The 19,305-nt window shown below is 58.3% G+C and overlaps 1 protein-coding gene across 8 annotated transcripts in view; it reads left to right on the forward strand.

Moving 5' to 3' along the window:
• The window catches only part of SNED1 (sushi, nidogen and EGF like domains 1), a 92,584-nt gene continuing 73,279 nt past the window's right edge, over nt 1–19,305 (forward strand). For all 8 annotated transcript variants that reach the window (XR_012016872.1, XR_012016873.1, XR_012016874.1 and 5 more), the window contains exon 1: nt 1–213. Coding sequence is in view for 5 of the 8 variants with exons in the window: in XM_072797024.1 (XP_072653125.1) it covers nt 1–213 (213 nt within the window). In the remaining 3 variants the exon portion in view is untranslated. The remainder of the gene's footprint in view (nt 214–19,305) is intronic.

Raw genomic sequence — 19,305 nt, forward strand, 5'->3', positions numbered from 1 at the left:
ATGCTGCGCGGCGCCGCCTGGACGCTGCTGGTGGCCGCGGCCCTGGGGCTCGGGGCGCGCGGGGCGCGGGGCGCGGTGGCCCTGGCCGACTTCTACGGCTTCGGCGCGGAGCGCGGCGACGCGGTCACCCCGAAGCAGGACGACGGCGGCTCGGGGCTGCGGCCGCTCTCCCTGCCCTTCCCCTTCTTCGGCGCCGAGCACTCGGGCCTCTACGTGAGTAGCCGCGGGGCGCGGGGCGCGGGGGGGCGCTGCGACTTGGCGCCGGGCGCCCAGGGGTGGACCGAGGACAGCGCTTCCGCCTGGGCTCGGGCCCCCCCCCGCCCGCCTCAGTTTCCCCAGTGGGGCGGGCCCGAGGCCCTGCTGCGTCGCCGCAGACCACCCCTGGGGGTGGGACAGCGGGCGGCGTCCCCTCTTCCCTCCCCGGCCCCTCCCCCAGGCCAGCAGCGGGTCACTCAGGCCCGGAGCCAGGGCCTCGGACCGCAGGAGCCGCTGGGCCCCGGGTCTGTGCGGGCCACCACCGGGCGACCGGGCCACAGAGGGAGTGAGCCAGTGGGAAGGTGCCCTCACTGCCCCGCACCCTCCCGGGAGGGCCACCGGGCACGGCACCCGCTGTCCCCCGCACGCAGGCTGGAGCCGGGGTGGGCCAGCCCCATCCCATGGTGCCTCCGGTTCCTGCCCCAACCACGACCTCTGCCGCCCTCAACACCTCCCGGCCACTCCTACATGTGCCCCTGCCTCCCCCCACACTGCACCTGCTCCCTCAGCTCCCTCCTGCCACCACCAGTGTGCGCCCCCCCCACCTCCAAGGCCACCGGCACCGCCGCAGGCGCTGGACGCCCTCCCTCAGCACCGAGTGGCCTCCGCCGGCACCGTGTGCTCCCTCCACCAGGGCCGCGGCACAGCCCGGTAGCTACCTGTCCCCACGCCTGTGCGGAACGGCTCCCGCACCTTGGCAGCAGCATCGGGTCCGGGCAGTGCTGGGCGGATGCCAGCGCCCTGCCGAAGGGCCCCTGGGCCGGGCGGGACCGGCTTCCCGCAGCACGTGGGGGACAGCCCAGAGCTGCGCGCGGGGTCCGCGGAGGCCACAGCAGGCCCACGTGTCCTAGAAATGGCACAGCCCGGGTTGGCACCGTTGTAACGGAACGCCGTCACAATGTTCCGTAGGCATCTGGGCCAGGCTCAGCCTTCCCATCAAAGTCACAGGTGAAAATATTATTAAAATGGTTGACCCTCTTTAATGGCCTGACCGCAAACGTCTACTGTTGCCAAAACCACTGGGAGAGACGGCTCTAACGTGGAAAGATCTGCTAGGAAAACAAATAGTTTCATCAGAAACGAACATGACGGCCGCTAACAAAACATATATCTCCCTAAGAGCTTTTTCCTGAAACAAAGAGAACGTTGGAAAAACACTTGCCGTGTGGACGCGGCGGGCGCACTGCTGCGCCTTCTCCCTGAGGGCGAGACAGTGGGGCTCCGGGGGCAGGGCCGGACACCTCGGAGGGGCCGGGTGATGATTACAGCCGGGCACAGAAGGACGCTGTTTGTCCCAAGGCGCGTGGCCTGGCCAGGGCCTCCCGTGCCCACCCGGGGCCTGCACCTGGACTACCAGAGGGCCGATGGGGAAACTGAGCCTCGGAATGCAGATTCAGGGCCTTTAGGCCACCGTGTGCAGCTGCCTCCTAACTGTCGCATCTCAAACCCAAGGCCTGCTGCCTCCCTGGACCCACCGTCCCCTCATTGTCGGGGCCTGGGCAACACCTCCCACTTCCCAGCCTGGCACGGCCACAGCCCTGGGTGCAGCCACCGTCCCCACACGCCTGGATGCCTGTGGGTGCCCCCTCTCTGGCCTTCGTCTGGCCCTCCCCTCGAGCCTGTCCGTAGGGCGGCAGACGGAGCCCTGCCAAGCGTGAAGGAGACTCACGTCTCCCTCAGCCCCTGCGGGCCCCCCGCCCTGAGGTGGGTGGCTCTGCCCCCGCCACGCACACGGGCCACGCTCGGTGGTGGCACTTGCTGTTCCTGCTCCCAGGGGTGTTCCCCACACATGCAGGTCTCCTGGGCAGCCCCCGACGAGGCGTTCCCCCAACTCTCCCCTGTGCCGCCTCTACCCCACCTGGTTGTTTCCTTGTTCGGTGTCCGCCTCCCGCCTGTGGACGCGTCAGTGTGAACTCACGGTGCGTGTATACGCATCTGTGTCTTGTGACATGGCACCTGTGCGTGTGTGCGCGTGCGCACAGCGTACGTGCTTCCTGGCTGGGAGGCCCTGTGGCACCGAGCACCCCGAGTGCTCAGACCTGGTTGCCAGACGTCTCCCTGGAAGGGACGAGGGCTCTTCGGGATGACATGAACCCTGGTGGGAAAAGTGCAAACAGAGCCCGGACATCAACCACATGCCCGAGTCAGACGTGCCCGGAGGCCGCCGAGGCCACCAGCGGGGCCCTCTGGCCACAGTGGGACAATCCCAGCGTTAGAAGAATGGTTACTAGTAATAGGTTTTACTCCATCAGATAAAGGGGGAAGTGGAGGGGGGGGAGGCCCTGGGGGAAGTCGGCAGCGAGCCCGTGCTACAGAGGGGCGCGGGGAGCAGCGAGCACCACGCCAGCCTCGTGCCGTCACCTGGGCCCTGTGCGCCTCCAACAGCGTGTCCTTGCGGGGGGGCGGGGGGGGGTTCCGGTCTGCCCCTCGCCGTCCGCCGGCTCGGGAGACACTGCGGAGGCCGCCAGTCCGCCAGAGGGGAGGGCGCGCCCCGGGCAGATCCGCGCAGGGGTGCGACAGGCTGGGGCAGGAGGACGCGGCCGACTGCGCTCTGGCCCTCCGCCCGGGCGGCGTCTGTCGCAGCAGAGCCACTGCCCGAATGTCCTCCTGGTGGGACGGCACCTGGCCCCCGGAGGCCACCTGGGAACCTCCCCGGCCCCTCCGTAGCAGGTCGGGGCAGCGGTGAGCGGCCCCCCCAGCCCGGCCCCCCGCGCAGCCGTGTGTGGACCGCGCCGGTGAATCATCGCGGGGGGGGGGGGGGGGGCCGGGGAGGGCGCCGACCCCTGGTGTAGGCCCAGGTCACGGGGGGCACCACCCGCCGGCTGCCCGCCCGGTGCAGACGCTACGTGAGATCCCCGCCCCCCAACATGAATCATGGCTGTTTAGTCCCCGGGCCCCCAGCCTCCCGGGGGCCTCCGCTCCCCGGTGCTGCACCCTCGTCCGGTCCCGCTCACTGTGGTGACGCGTCCCCGACCCCACCGCAGGACACGGGCGCCTCCAGCCCCTCCTGAGGCTCGCGTCACGCAGGCCCAGCATGCTCCTGCCACCACCTGGGGCTGCCACCAAGCAAGGCCCGATTCCGTCCGTAGTCACTGCCCTGAGGGACAGGATCCCGTCCCGCGGCCGCGTCGTCATTCAGAGCGGTCACTCCGTCGGTGTCCACGGAGCGGGTGGCTTCAGCGCCTCCCATGAATCACTGGGGCTCTGGCACAGGGGCGCCCCGGCCGCACCTCCACGCGGTCCCCCATCCTGTCCCTTCCCCACGATACATTCCTCCAGGTGGCCTGACTCGCTCTGAAGGGACGTGCCCCCCACTGCCCATCACTGCCCCCTGCTGCCCCCCGCTGCCCCTCGCTGACCCCTGCTGCCCCTCGCTGAACCCTGCTGCCCATCGCCTCCTGCTGCCCCTCGCTGCCCCCTCTGCCCTCCGCTGCTCGTCATTGCCCCCCGCTGCCCCTCGCTGCCCCCCCGCTGCCCCTCACTGACCCCCGCTGCCCCCTGCTCCTCGCCCCCTGCTGCCCCTCGCTGACCCCTGCTGCACCTCACTGCCCCTTGTTGCCCCTCACTGCCCCCCACTGCCCCCTACTACCCCCTGCTGTCCCCCACCCCCCCACTGCCCCCTGCCACCCCAAAGGGCATCATCACTGGCACCTGGGTGAAGATCCCCCAGCAGCCGTCCAGAACCGGGGGCCCCCAGGGCTGCTGCCGGGTCCCCTGGGGGCATGGGAGAGATGTAGATCCCTGGGCCCTCCCAGGGGATCTGAGGCCAAAGGCCTGCACAGGCCCCGGAATCAGCATTTTCACCAGGTGCCGCTGGTACCTGTCCAGGGCTCCACCTGGGCAGTGCTGTTCCTCCTGTGGGCACCCACTGACCTGCCCTCCCGCCCATGGGTGGCCCAGCCCTTCCTGACCCTGCCCCCCATTTACGGGTACTGGGCTGGCCAGGACCAGCCACCCCAGCGGGGCCCCAGACACAGGTGCTCCTGGCTTCCGGGCCACATGAGGCGTCCCTGTGGTCTGAGGGCTGATGGGGGTGGGGCGGGGGCAGGACAGGGGGCCGCGGAGCTGGGAGCGCGGTCGGGGGTCCCCAGCCCCGGGGTCAGCAGGTCCCGGAGTCGGTGCAGGCTGCGCGGGCGGGAGGAGCGAGAGCGGCACCGGCCCCACTTGGGCCCCTGAGCCCAGGCCCTCCGCGCCGAGGGGCAGCCCAGGGCCACGCCGCCCGTGAGCGGGTCGGGGCTACGCGGGAGCCGGGGGCGCCCTCAGGGCCTTGGAGGCCTGGGCACAGGCAGCGGGCAGGCGTGCTGGGGACGGGCCCTGGGGTAGGGGCTGGGGTCCCAGAGGAGCCACTGCGGCCCCCGGAAGGGAGGGTCTGGGCATCGTGGCGGGCGGGCTCGCATGCGGGGGCCTCTCCCGCTGTGGGTGGCAGCGGACCCCACGGTGGCTGCAGGGATGCGGCGAGGCTGAGAGGCGCCTCTGTCTGAGGGGCGGGGGACTGGGCTGGGGTGGGGGGCTGTGTCCCACAGGGAGGCAGGGCCGGGGCCTGCAGGGAGCTGGGGAGGGGAGGCAGGGGCCCCCGTGCACACGGGGAGGGCGGAGGGGACAGCAGGAGGGACAGAGCACGTAGGCACAGGTGCCAGACCCGGAGGCAGCAGTGGGGGGGGGTGGGGGGGTGGAGCCCAGGGGTGGCCGCGGGGAGCAGGGCTGAGGGGGCACCGGGGGCGCCAGCCTGGGGCTCGTGGCCCAGAGGGCCTGGGGGCTCAGCCAGCACTAGCCCGCCTTCCCGCCCGCAGCCCAGGGGGCTGAGCCCCCTCTGCGCCCCCAGGATGGCCCTGCGGCGGCTCCCTGCCCCCATCTGCTGTGCTCCGTCCTGTCCTCTGTCCTCCCTCCCGTCCTCCCTCCTGTCCTCCCGCCCCAGGCCGCTTCCTGAGGCCTGCCCCACCGGCTCCCTCCCCGCGCTCAGCCCAGAGCCAGCCTCCCCCCTTCCTAGCTCCCCAGGGCTGGCCGACCTGGCCCGGGAGCCCCGCCGCCCACTCCAGCCCCCCACCGGGCCGTGGGAGGAATCCTAATTACCCAGAAAGCTGCCAGGAAATAAAAAACATGCCTACATTTTTCAAAACAAGCTTATAAAAGGCCTCAGGGGCTTTATTGTTTTATTCTTGGCAGAGGAGTCAAAGCAGGAACCGAGGCCCCGCCCGCTCGGATGTGCTGTTTGCAGAGCTGGGGTGCCGTGGCCGCGGGGTCCCCCCAGGCCCGCCCGCCCCCCCACCTCCACCGGCCAGGGTGGCAGGGCACGCCCTCGGGCGCCCAGCTCGGGGACCCGCAGACACATGTCATGCGCTGCCGCCGGACACTGCCCCCGACAGACCCTCCGGGACATTTCTGCTCTTTCCTGGTTTTCTCCAAGTCGGAAATGCCACCAGCGCCGTCCCTCCGCCATCCCTCCGTGCTGCTCCTGGCCCGTGGGGGCCGCCTGGCCGCGCAGGAAAACGGGGCACCCTCTGGCCAGCCCGCACACCGCCTGCACACGCGCGTCCGTACCCACAGTCCTTCAGACAGCATCACACACTCACACACTCATACACATGCACACCTTCACACACGCTCACACACATACATACAGGCACCGTCATACACACTCATCACTTACACACCCTCATACCCATGCACACACTTACACACACACACACCTTCATGCACGCTCATGCACACCCATCTTACACACGCACTCATCATATACACGCCATACATACACTTGTGCCCCACACTGATCCACACATACTTGAACAAGCATACACGCACACCCTCACACACATACACTCCCACACGAGCACACACGCACACGGGCCTGTGCCCCTCTCCCTGCACCCCAGGGCCACCCCGCAGTTCCCAGGGTCACCGCAGCTCCTGCTGCGTGTGGCTTCGGGGCCTCCCCGAGGACCATCAGGCCGCTCAGCACTGAGCACGCCCTCCGCCGACTGACCGCAGGCCTCCGGCGCCCACCGGGAGTGGGGGTGCAGGCAGGGCGTGGAGGCCGCAGCTGCCGGCCACCCACCCCTGCAGCCGGTTCCGTCCAGCACACGGGCCTCACGAGGCGGCCTGTGAGCCAGTCCCACCCGGGGCGGGGACACCGGGGGCAGCCTTGTCCGGCGTGTGCCTGGACACGGAGAGGCAGCACCTGTGTGGGAGGGGCCGACGGACCCCCAGGCCCGGCTGGGGAGCCCGCGGGGAGGGGCCCGGCCACAGGCCTGCGAATCGGCACAAGCTGCCCCTCCTTCCTCCCTGCGCTGGGCTCTCCCTGGCGGGTCCCCCACGCTGGCCTCAGGTCCCCAGGGCCAGCGGCGGGCACAGGGGGCTGCTCCGAGCCCAGCAAACACCCAGGCCAAGGGCGGGGAGGTCGGGGCCAACAGCGCGCAGGTGGGGCCCCACTTGTGTTAGTCCCGGTTGGGGATTAAACCTCCGTCGCTCAGCTAGGACACGCTGGTCACGGGGGGGCCTCTGACAGGGACTCCGGGTCTCATCCTTCCTCCTCATTCCCACGTCCGCGTCACACGTTTTATAAAGTGCTACTTGCCGCACGTAGGAAAATGAACAGTGAAAGAGGTATCTCGCAGGAAGTGGCGCTTGTCCCGGCCCAAAGGAGGAGAGGGACCCTGGTGCGGGGAGCACAGGGCCGCCCCGAGGATCCCCGGGCCCCAGCTCCGCTCTGGGTCGGGGCGCCCAGCCCTCGGGCCAGCCTACTGCCCCACCCCCCCGAGCCCCACGGGACGTGCAGATGCTCGCATCCGGCTGAAGGAAGCCCAGCGGCCCGGCCAGGTGAGAGCGCCTGCCAGGCCCGCCTGGTCCGCCCGGGCCGCCGCCTCCTGGGCCGTGCTCCGGGCCTGCCCCGCCCTGGCAGCGAAACAAGGCCGGCTTGTTCTGCCTCCTTCCTGGACCCCTGGGCTCCAGGCCCGCGGCCGGGGCGGGCAGGGCAGCAGCAGCCGGCGGGGCAGGCCGGAGGCCTCTGCACACGCCGCCTACCTGGGCCGGACTTCAAAGCAGGAGGCGGACTCAGTGGTCTGTGTGCAGGCGCGGGGTGGGGGGGGGGGCAGCTCAGGGGTGCAGGGAGGGCAGGGCAGGCCGCTCCCACCCGCAGGTGCCCCCGCCCGGCCTTGGCCCAGCCCACCCAAGGCAAAGGGACAAATGCAGTGCAAGCCTCGGTGGCCCCCTGGGTTACACCAGCCCCGGCGCCCCCGAGCCCTCGTGCTGACACCCTCGCCCGCCTGCGCCGCCCCTCAGCGTGCACCCCGAGGACGGTCGTTTGCAAACTCCGTCGGATGGCAGCACACAGGGTTCGTCCCCTGGCACCAAACCGTGCTGGGGCCGCCCACCCGCGTCTGCCGCAGCGCCTCGGGTCGTCCTCGCTGTGTGACTATGTGAGGAGGCCACAGTCGCGCATCCGCTTGGCTGTGGCGGGCATCTGGAGTTCCTAGTTTAAGGCTAATCTTAACGATGCTGCTTATGAAAATTCTGGAACATGGACCTGGGCACGCGCGAGTGCACGTTCGCACGGAGCGAGACCGTTGGCCGTGGGCTGCACCTGTCCTGGTGGCGGCCTCCAGGCGTGCTACCGTGGTTCTAACCTCCTCCTTTATCAACGAGGCCGAACACAGCTCGCGTTGGCCCTGCACTGGATTCCCCTCTTGTCTACACTGACCCTCTTCCTGGGGGTCTGTGGGAGCATGTGGCACACCCAGGTCACAAGCCCTGTAAATTTCCGTCCCCGTTCTGTGCCTTCCTGCACCCTCCTGACCGGCACCTTTGGGCCAACACACGTTCCCGATTTCAGTGTAACAGAGTGTGTGTGCGGTCCCTGTTTTTTATGGTTAGGCTTATTTTAAAAACCACCCCCCAAGGTTCGCCCCGGTGGCTCAGCGGTTGAGCGTCTGCCTTCGGCTCAGGCCGTGACCCCGGGGTCCTGGGATCAAATCCTGCATCGGGCTCCGCGCAGGGAGCTGCTTCTTCCTCTCCCTGCGTCTCTGCCTCGCTCTCTATGGCTCCCATGAATAAATAAATAAAATCTTTAAAAAAAAAGTCACTCCCTGAAAGTCAGGACTATTTCCTCCAACAGTGTTATTGCTGAGTAGTTTCCTCACTCACGAGTGTGGAACACGCCTGGAGCTGGGCCCTGCGTGGGGCGCAGGTGGAAGGCCCAGGACCCATCCTAGGAAGCGAGAGCGCAGCTCCACAGCACCCCTGCCGCCTAACGAGTGTCCTACGTGGCGGGGGGCGGGGGGCGGGGGGTGGGGGGTGCTGCCAGCTCTGTGACCTCGGTGCCCTGGGAGCTCCCGTGTCTGTCACAGCACTTCCATCTGTCTTGCTCTTCGAGAGAGGGTCTCCGACATTCCTGGTGTTGCGTTTTCATGTAAGATTTGGAATCGGTTTATCAAGTCACAGACACACACGTACCAGTTGGGATTTTTTTTTTTTTTTTTTTGAGGCTGCGTTGAGTATACGGATGCAAGGGGGGGAGCGGGCATCTTTGCAACACCGAGTCCCACAATCCAGGAACATGTGCTTCTGTATTTGTTCAGGTTGTCCTTAGTGTTTTCTTTCTTTCTTGTATTTTTTTATGTCTTTAGTGTTTTCAGTCAAGGTTTAGAATTGACTAGAGGGCGCCCGGGGGGCTCGGGGGCTGAGCGTCTGCCTTTGGCTCCAATCATGATCCCGGGGACCTGGGCTCCCGGCCCAGCGGGGAGCCTGCTTCTCCCTCTGCCTCTGCTGCTCCCCCCTCTTGTGCTCTCTCTCTCTAGCTCTTCTCTCTCTGAAGTAAATTTTAAAAAATTTAAATCTTTAGAATTGATTACAGAGAAGACTTGTGCATCTTTGTTAAATTTGTTCCTAAGGACTTGATTTTTTTGTACTGTTGTAAATGGTGTCTTTATTTCTGCTTATTGCCGGCATACAGAATCACGGTTGATTTTTTACAGTTTCTGATTTTATACGTAACAACCGAACGGAGCCTCTTATTAGTTTTACTAAATTATCTGGGGATTCTTTCCGATTTTCTACATCCACGTTCATATTGTACACAACTCACAGCAGCTGTGTTCCTCTTCCTCCCTGCCTAATCTTTTTACTTCTTGATTCATTTTTTTTTCTCTTTGCCTTGCTGTGTTGGCTCAGGTCTCCGCTGCATTGTCCAGTGGAAATGGTGTTGGCAGGATCCTTATCCTATTCCCAATCTCAAAAAGAAATCTCCCTATTTCACCATCGAACACAGTGTTTGTTCTCGTTTCTGGTGAGGACACCCTTTATCAGATCCAGGGTGTTCCGTTAGATTCCCAGCATTCTGAGAGTTTTTATCACAAGTGGATGCTGACTTGTATTAAATGCCGTGTCTGCACCTAGGAAGATGACCGTGTGATCTTTCTCCCTTAATCTGTTAAATTGATTGTTTAAATTAATTACATTACTTGGTTTTCTAATGTAAAGCCTAGCTGGTATGCCTAACAAAAATGCAACGTGGGGGTGCTTAGTTGGCTCAGTCGGTTAAGCACCCAACTCTTAGCTTCAGTAGGTCTTGGTCTCAGGGTCAGGAGATTGAGTCCCACGGTGGGGTCCACCCTCAGCGTGGTGCTCTGCCCCTCCCCCCATTCATGCGCGCGTGCTCTCTCTCTCTCTCATTCTGTCTCTAAAATAAGTAAATAAATCTTCAAAAAATGCAGCTTGGTAGTAATGAACTGTTTAGCTTATTTATGTATTGCTGGGTTCAGTTTGCCAATTTATTGAAGATTTTGGCAACTTGCTGCGTCAGTGAGACTGGCCTGCTGTTGGTGCACGTACGGGCCTTGTTGACTTGGGAACCGCGATGGTGCCAGTCTCATGAAATGGACTCTTGCAGCCAGAAGGGCTGAAGTATTTCTGGAGTTGTTCCTCGCATGTTTGCTGGAACTCACTGGAAGTGCCATCTGGAGCTAGAGTGTCCCTGGGGGAGTTGGTGCCGGTTCAGTGTCCTTGATAATTATGTAAAAAATAGATTCTCTAACTCTCCTCACATTTGGCAAATTGTGTTTTTCTAGGAAAATTTCCATTTTATGTACAATTTCAAGGTTGTTACCATGAAACTGTGGAAGTCGGGGATTGGCTGTACCCTCGTCACTGGCTCATGTTAGCCTGTTACGGATTTGGGGGTGCTGGCCGGAGACCCCAGCCATCTGCACGGGCGCCCCTCACTCCCCACGTCCCCCAGGGCAGCAGAGGGCACCCACCCCCCGCATGGGCTTGTGTCATGGCCAAGAAACACGGAGCGTGGGGAAGCCTGCCCTCTGTCCCCAGGGACACAGCACTGCATCTCCCCAGGCTGATCTCTGCAAACTCCGCCCCGAGATGCGGCCCAGGAAAGCAGACAGAGGCCCGCCTTCTTGGCACGGCCCGCGAACACACAGGGCCCTCAGGACCCGAGGCAGATCACTCGACTAGTGGGACCACGGAGGCCAGGACCATCCGTGCCATTCGCCTCCCGGCGCACCTGACTAAGGCTCCCAGCAGCAACGTGAGGTCCTGCGGTGTAGACCTCGGCCTTGCCCCCAAGCTGCAGGCGCAGCCCGCTGTGCACTGGTTCCAGGGAGGCCGGGGGGACTACTTCAGCAGGACGCCGCCGAAGGCCAGGCTATTGTCCATCGTGACCCACACAAGGCGGCCAGACTGCCCTGCTAATCCCTGACGCCACTACGGACAGTTACAGAGGCAGCAAATGGGCCAAACGGTGACTCCCATTAGGGTTTCACCAGGAAGCTTCCGGCTCTCAGCCCCCTCGCCCTCCGGTAGACCCCCCCCGCCCTCACCCCCGTGGACAGTCGAGGCTCAGCCCCCACCCCCGTGCAGACATACGACCCAAGGGGCACAGGCCACTTGAGATCTGGCGCTAACTGGACTTGGATCTCTGCCGCATGGGTCTGGTTGAGGTCTGTGGGCCGAGCCCCGGAGCGTCTGCAGCCGTGCTCCCCCCCCCCCCCCGGAACATACCCCAGGGCCAAGCGTGAACCTGCATCTGAAACGAGGCTGTGCCATCCGTGTGTTTAGACGTGACGGGCAGGGGTCCACGTTTTGTGTCAGGCACAGCAGAGTCGCTCGTGACAGGCCACGTCCCAGGAGCTTTTTCATTTTCTAGTGCCCGACAGGGACGCAAGCCCAGCGCAGGGCCGGTTCGCAGGCACAGGTGCTGCCTGACGCAGGGAGCCTACAGGGGCCCTGCCAGGCGCTGATCTGGGGGTGAAGCACCATCACGCTTCCCGACGCCCAGACCCCCAGGTGGTCCCTGCCCGGCACCAGGGAGTGTCCCCCTCCACGGTGTGCCCATCCCTACCGCTCACCCCCTTGCCCTGCCCACACACAGACATCCACTGGCAGGGTTCAGGAGCAAAAGCAGCAGAGACACTTGAGTAGAATTATACGCACCCATTACGCCCCCCTGGGGCCCCGTGCACCACCGGAGAGGACGGTGAGCAGCACCCTCAACCAACCGACCTGTGTCCCCATGACTTAGGAGCATGTTGGTCCAACAAGAAAATCCAGGTGGCTGAGCCGGAGTTTAGCTCGAGCCCCGAGGCCCCTTCGGTCGGGCTGCACCTGCTAGACGCACACACCGGGGCTGGCCTATGTGGGGTCAGGGGAGACGGAGGCGCACCAGCGTGCCCACGAGCGGGGAAACAGGCCTACACGAGCCCTTCTCAGTCCCCGCCTTCCATCCTGGCCGTCCCCCTGGGCAGCCGAGGGGAGGCGGGGCCCGGCCGGGGATTCAGTGAGCACACGGACTGGCCCAGGTGCGCAGGAGGTGCGCAGGCCAGGGCCACCGGGCGGCAGAGGCCGCGGTCTCTGGGGTGGAGTCTGGGGAAGCTGCCCCAAGGTGATGCCAGCTGCCCCTGGGTGGCGGGGAGCGTGGGACGGCCGCTGGGCACTTGCGCTGCGCGGTAGCCTGCGACACAGAGGGCGCGTCCCTGTCAGGGAAGTCCCTGTAGTGCTAGGGCCCGAGCAGGTGGTCAAGGCGGGTCATGAGACCCCCCCGCGGGGCCAGGGAGGGGTCAGCGGTCCTTCCCAGCAAGGCGGAGAGCGAGCGGCTTCCATGGGAGACCAACCGGGCAGCCTGGGGCTTCCAGCGCCACCACAGCGAGGCCTGTCCTTTCGCCGGGTCCTGGCGGTGGCCTGTCCCCGTGCGTCCCATCAGGAAGGCCCGCCCCTGTGGCCCCCAAGTGACCCAGACTGTACCCTGGCGGTGTGTGTCCACGGTGGCCGGCCCCAAGCGTGGGCGGCGGTAGGCGGGGGTCCCCGGGGCGCCCAGCTCCCCTGCTCCCCCAGAGCCCGGCTCCAACCCGGCTGGGCCGCAGTGGGCACGGGACCTGGGACCCTGGCCCAGGGTCTGCGGCTGGCCTGCGAGCTTGGCATGTGGCTTGGGTGTTTAAAGGGCTGTGGAAACGAAACAAAGGAGCGGCGTGCATGACCGAGACGGCGGGTGGTCCCCCGGCCCCTCCGCAGAGCGTCCCCAGGCGCTGACCGCCTTCCCCCGACGCCCTAGCATCTGCGCCCCCTGCCACCCCAAATGTGCGCCGTGGCTGCGCGGCGGCTCCGGGCCTCCGGTGGTCCCCACGAGAGCAGGGGCGGGGTCGCGGGGCCCTGAAAGGACGCGGACCCCCCCATGCTGGGTCCCTGCAGCCCCGACCCCCAGCGGCCCGTGGGAGCCCCGCGCGTGAGGCGGGCCCCTGCCCTCCTCGGGGAGACCCCTGCGCACCCCCGAGGTCCGGGGCCTGCCTCCCCGCGCTCCGCGGCCGCCGCTCACAGCTCACGCTTCGCTCTTACGACTCGAAGGCTTCTCACACCCTCGGCGTCGTGCACTCGGCCCGTCTCCTGCCCGGGTCACCGTCCGCCCTGGCCCTGGCCTGACCGAGGCGGCCACCGGCCCGCTGCTTTCTGGGACTCCCCGCGGCGATTGTGGCCCACAAGTGCAGCCGCTCGGGCGGCCGTCGGGCTGCTTTGGCCTGAGGAAATGTTTTCAAAGCTCATTCACATTGTGGCCCGGATCCGAATTCCATTCCTTTTTGGTTTTATAAATAGATTCACTTATTCATGAGAGACACAGAGAGAGGCAGAGACACAGGCAGAGGGAGAAGCAGGCTCCCTGCGGGGAGCCCGATGTGGGACTCGATCCCGGGACCCGGGTCATGCCCTGAGCTGAAGGGAGAAGTGCAACGCGGAGCCACCCAGGCGTCCCTCCGTTCCTTTTTATGGCAGAACAATATTCCGTTTATCCGTGCATTGGTAGGTAGACACACGGGTTGGCTCCACTCTTGGGCTACTGTAACGCTGTGCACATTTCTGCACAGACGTGTTTTCAGTTCTCTTGGGTAGACGTGGGTATACCCCTGGCACGGAATGGCTGATGCACAGTTATGCTGTTTAACCATCTGAGGAACTGCCAGACTTTTCCAAAGTGGCTGCACTATGTTGCATCCCACCGACAGTCCCCAAGGGCTCTGGTTTCTTTACATCCTCTCCAACACCTGTGACTGGCTACCTGTTTTCACGCCAGCCATCCTATGGGTGTGACACAGTGTCCGGCTGCGGCTTTGATCTGCATTGCCCTGATGGTTAATGAGGCTGAGCATCTTTGCATGTCATTTGTGTATCTTCTTTGAAAAAAAGCCTATTCACTATTCAAGGCCTTTGCCCATTTCCTATTGGGTTGTCTTTTTTTTTTTTTTTTAGACTTCATTTTTTTTTCCAGAAGAGTTTTAAGTTCACAGCAAAATCGATAGGAAAATACAGAGATTCCCCATATATCTTCTGTGCCGCCACATGCACAGCCTCCCTATTATCAACCTTCCCCACCACGGTGGTACCTTTGTCACAATCAACGAGTCTATATTAACATATCATCATCACCCAAAACCCATGGTTCACATTAGGGCTCACTCTCAGTGGTGTGCCCTCTATGGGTGTGGACAGGTGTGCAATGACTTGGACCCGTCCATATGGTATCATACGGAGATTTTCACTGCCCTAAACATCCTCTGTGCTTCACCTCTTCATCCCTCCCACCCCCCACCCCCGCCTCACTCCTGGCAACCACTGATCTTTTCACTGTCTCCATAGTGTTGCCTTTTCCAGAACATCATAGAGTTGGCATCACACAATGTATAGACCTTTCAGATTGGCTTCCAGTTTTTCCATTTCTTTTCACGACTTGAAAGCTCATTTCGTTTTAACACTGACTAATATTCCACCGTCTGGAAGGACCACAGTTTACCCATTCACCCACTGAAGGACACCTTGCTTATCTCCAAGTTTGGGCAATCGTGAATGACGTTGCTATAAGCATCAGTGTGGCACGCTTCTCTATGGACATGTTTTCAACTCCTTTAGTTAAATACTAAGAAGTGCAATTGCTGGATCCTAGAAGAGTATGTTTTATTTTCTGAGAAACTGTCAAACTGTCTTCCAAGGTGGCTGTGCCATTTTGCATTCTCACCAGCCATGAATGAGAGTTCCTGTTGTTCCGCATCCTCAGCCACATTTGATAGTGTCAGTGTTCTGGATTTTGGCCATTCTAATAGAGGTATAGTGGTATCTCATTTTTAAAATTTGAATTTCCTGGGGCGGTTGGATGGCTCACTGGTTGAGTGTCTGCCTCTGGCTCAGGTCATGATCCCAGGGTCCTGGGATCAAGCCCCACATCGGGCTCTCTGCAGGGAGCCTGCTTCTCCTTCTGCCTGTGTCTCTGCCTCCCTCTGTGTGTCTCTCATGAGTAAGTAAATAAAATATTTAAAATATATATATAAAATAAATTTGAATTTCCCTGGTAACCTATGATGTGGAGCATCTCTTCATGTGCTTATTTGACATCTGTATATATTCTTGGGTGAGGCGTCTGCTAAGGTCTTTGGCCCATATTTTGATCAGGTTGTTTTGTTGTTATCATTGAGTTTTAAGAGTTCTTTGCATATTTTGGGACAATAATCTTTATCAGATATGCCCTTTGCAGATATTTTCTCACCCCGTAAGTCCATTTTGTGATTTGTCTTCTCAATCTCTTAGATACTATCTTTCACAGAGCAGAAGTTTTTAATTTCGGCAAAGCCCAGTTAATCAGCTATTTCTTTCATGGATCATGCCTGTGGTGTTATATCTAAAAAGTCTTCACCGGGGGATCCCTGGGTGGCTCAGCGGTTTGGCGCCTGCCTTTGGCCCAGGGCGCAATCCTGGAGTCCTGGGATCGAGTCCCGCGTCAGGCTCCCTGGCATGGAGCCTGCTTCTCCCTCTGCCTGTGTCTCTGCCTCTCTCTCTCTCTCTCTCTATCATGAATAAATGAATAAAATCTTTAAAAAAATAAAAAATAAAAAGTCTTCACCAAACTCAAGGTCATTTAGATTTCTCTTATGTAAACCTGTGAGAGTTTTAAGGCTTTGTGCTTTGCATTTGGGCCTATGATCTATTTTGAGTTAAATTTTGTGAGGAGAGTAAGGTCTGTGATCCACTGTGTGTGTGTGTGTGTGTGTGTGTGTGTAGATGCCCAGTTGTGGCAGTATCATTTGTTGAGAAGATTTGCTTTGCTCCATTGTACTGCCTTTGTTCCTTTGTCAAAGACCAGTTGACTGTATTTTTTTTTAAGATTTTATTTATCCATGAGAGACTGAGAGAGAGGCAGACACAGGCAGAGGGAGAAGCAGGCTCCATCCAGGGAGCCCGATGCGGGACTCGATCCCAGGATCCCGGGGTCACGACCTGAGCAAAAGGCACATGCTCAACCGGTGAGCCCCCAGGTGTCCCCGGTTGACTATATTGATGGGGGTCCACTCCTGGGCTCCCTGTTCCGTTCCATTGGCCTATTCGTCTCTTCGATCACCAGTGCCACACTGTCTTGATTACTGTAGCTTTATACTGAGTCCTGAAGTCAGGTAGTGTAAGTCCTCTAATGTTGTTCTCCTTCGATATCGTGTTGGCTCTTCTGGGCCTTTTGCCTCTCCAGGTAAACTTCAGAATCATTTGGTTGATCTCCACAAGACCTTTGCGGGTATTTTGATTGAGATTGCGCTGAATAAATAGACCAAGTAGAACTGACATTTGGACACATCGAGTCTTCTTATCCACAGCCATGAAATAGCTCTCCATTATTTAGTTTTTCTCAGGTCTTTTTCATCGGAGTTTTGTATAGATTTTTGTACAGATTCCATTAAGTGTAGCTAAGTATTTCACTTTGGGGAGTACTACCATCAACAGATTTGTTTTTGATTTCAAATGCCCCTTGTTTGCTGCTCCTATGTAAGACATTGATTTTTATGAGTCAGTTGAGAATAATGCCACCTTAACAACATTACCAGTGTTATGGTATCTGGTTCGTGAGTATGAGCTATTTTTCCATTTATTTAGGTCTTAATTTCTTTCAACAATATTTTGTAGTTTTTTTTTTGTTGTTGTTGTTTTTTAAGATTTTATTTATTTACTTACTTGAAAGAGAGAGAGAGAGCACAAGCATAGGGAAGAGGGAGAAGCAGGCTCCCGGCTGAGCTGAACCTAATGCAGCACTTCATCATCATGACCTGACCTGAAGGCAGACACGTAACTGGCTGAGCCACCCCAACAGCCCTATTTTGTAGTTTTTAGTGTACAAGTCTTGTGCCTCCTTGGTTAAATTAATGCATAAGTATTTTATTCACTTCGGATGCCACTACAAATGGAATCGTTTTCTCAATTTCATTTTGGGTCATTCATGGTACCGTATAGAAATACAATTAATACTTCTATATTTATCTTGTGTTCTGTAACCTGCTGAAATCACTGATCGATCCAAATAGTTCTTTTAGTGGATTCCTTGGTATTTTCTATTTAATAGGTCATATCATCTGAAACAGAGGCAGCTTTGCTTCCTTTCCAGAATGGATGTCGTTTAATTTTCCTGGGACCCCTTTCTTTCTGTTGCGTAAACATCACCAAGGTTTCGCCCCACGGCCCTCTGAGCCTTCAGCCACCTCTGCACCTGGCACCACCTTCCCCTAAAGAACCGGGGACCTGTAACCAACAGGGCTGTAAAAGTTTGAGTCCTTCCCCTCTCTCAAGTCCCCTGCCACACTTGGCTTTTTTCTTAAAGCAGCTGAAGTCAGGATGGAAGAGGAAGCAAGGATACAAGGACACAGCAGAAGTGACTGCACCAATAAGCAAGGCTTTGCATTTGCCACTCACCCAGCTCAACCAAATGGACTTTCAGTGTTTCGGGTCCCCTCAAAACTAAATCCTCAACAAAAAAAATAAACTCCCCCCCCCCAAAACTCTGAATTTTCATTGCTGGAATCATTGATTTATTTCAGCTTTGGGAATCTTTTGACTCAGGCAGGCATCAGGGCCCTTCTGCTTTTTCACCGGCCCTAGAGGGCTGCTGCCCATAGTCATGCTAACAACAACCACAGCTATGATAAGATGGTTTGTTTCAAGCCTACGGCTCACTGTTCATCTTCTATTAATAGTAAAACAGTGGGCACCTTCACTTCCCACCCCCTACTCACCCAACACCCCACTTGTGGAGGACATCATCTGCCAGGATCCTGGGGAGTCTTCTCAGTTTCCTCCGACCCAGTCCATGGAAACCCTTGTCCTTCCTCTTCCAGAACATCATTACTCTGCTAGGCTAATATCCCTTCCTCCTCTATTTTTGGTAAGCTGCATTTTTCTATAAATTTTTCCATTTCGTCTAAAATTTTGAATTTATGGGTCAGCCCCAGTGGCGCAGCGGTTTAGCGCCGCCTGCAGCCCAGAACGTGATCCTGGAGACCCTGGATCGGGTCCCGTGTGGGGCTCTCTGTATGATGCCCGCTTCTCCCTCTGCCTCTCTCTCTCTGTCTCTATGAATAAATAAATAAAATCTTTAAAAAAATAAAAATAAATAAAATTTTGAATTTACAGTTATTATAAAGGCACTTATAATATCCTCTTATCTTTTTTGACAGTGTCAGAGTATGAAGTTATATTTTCTTTCTCAGTCCTGATGGTAGCAACTGATACCTTCTCTTACTTACTTAACCAATTCCACCAGAAATTTATCTATTTTACTAGCAGGTTAAACAAGCCAAGTTTTGGGTTTAGTTTGTCTTTTTCAGTGTTTGTTTTCTAGTTCATTAACTTGTGCTCTTAATTTTTTATTTTTCTCTTCCCCTGTTCTTTTTTTTCCTTTTCAGTTTATTTACTGTATGTGGATTATTTACTAAATTTTGGGTTTATTCACTAAGTATACATCCTAAGACAAGCACACAAAGTTTACAAATTCCCATTTAAGTTCTGCTTGTACCATACCCTCACAAGTGTTTGCTAAATAGCACTTGTCTTTCAGTCCAAAGTTACTTACATTTCTTAATTTCTATAAACATAGAAATCTCCTACCTTTTGAGGGTAAACATGTTTAGTATAATTGCACTGTGGCCAGAGAACAAACTCTGTATTTTTTGCAATCATTTGAAATTTGTTGACACTTGCTATGTGGTCAGCATATGGTAAATTTTTAAAATAATATTCTATTTGTGTTATTAGGTCACTCATTAGTTGCATTGCTCAACTTTTCTGTATTCTGACAGATTATTTTGTCTGCCTAATCTATTTTACTAGAAAAGGTATGTTAAAATGTTCCATTATGATTATGAATTGACCTATTTCCTTTTGTCAGTGTTTCACTTATATATGTTGAAACCTTAATAGATATATAAAAATGCAAAATTGTTTATTATTTATTATTAAACAGTTATGAAGTGGTCCTCTTTGTCTCTAGCTATACTTTTTGGCTTATGATCTATTTTGCTTGATAATAATACGACTATAAACTATAGGCTTCCTTTGGTTGGTATTTGGATAGTATATATTTCAACTGGAACACCTAATTCATTTTCAGTTAATCCATTACTGATGGAGTTTGTTTCAATCTACCACCTTCCCTGCTATTTGTTCCACGTGCTTTATATTTCCTTCTCTCCCCTTTTTTGACATCTTATATGTCAAGTATTCTATTCATCCACTCACATCCTCTCTATCAGTTAGAAC

The sequence above is a fragment of the Canis lupus genome, chromosome 24 (assembly GCF_048164855.1).
Source record: "Canis lupus baileyi chromosome 24, mCanLup2.hap1, whole genome shotgun sequence".
In the NCBI taxonomy this organism is placed as follows: Eukaryota; Metazoa; Chordata; class Mammalia; order Carnivora; family Canidae; genus Canis; species Canis lupus.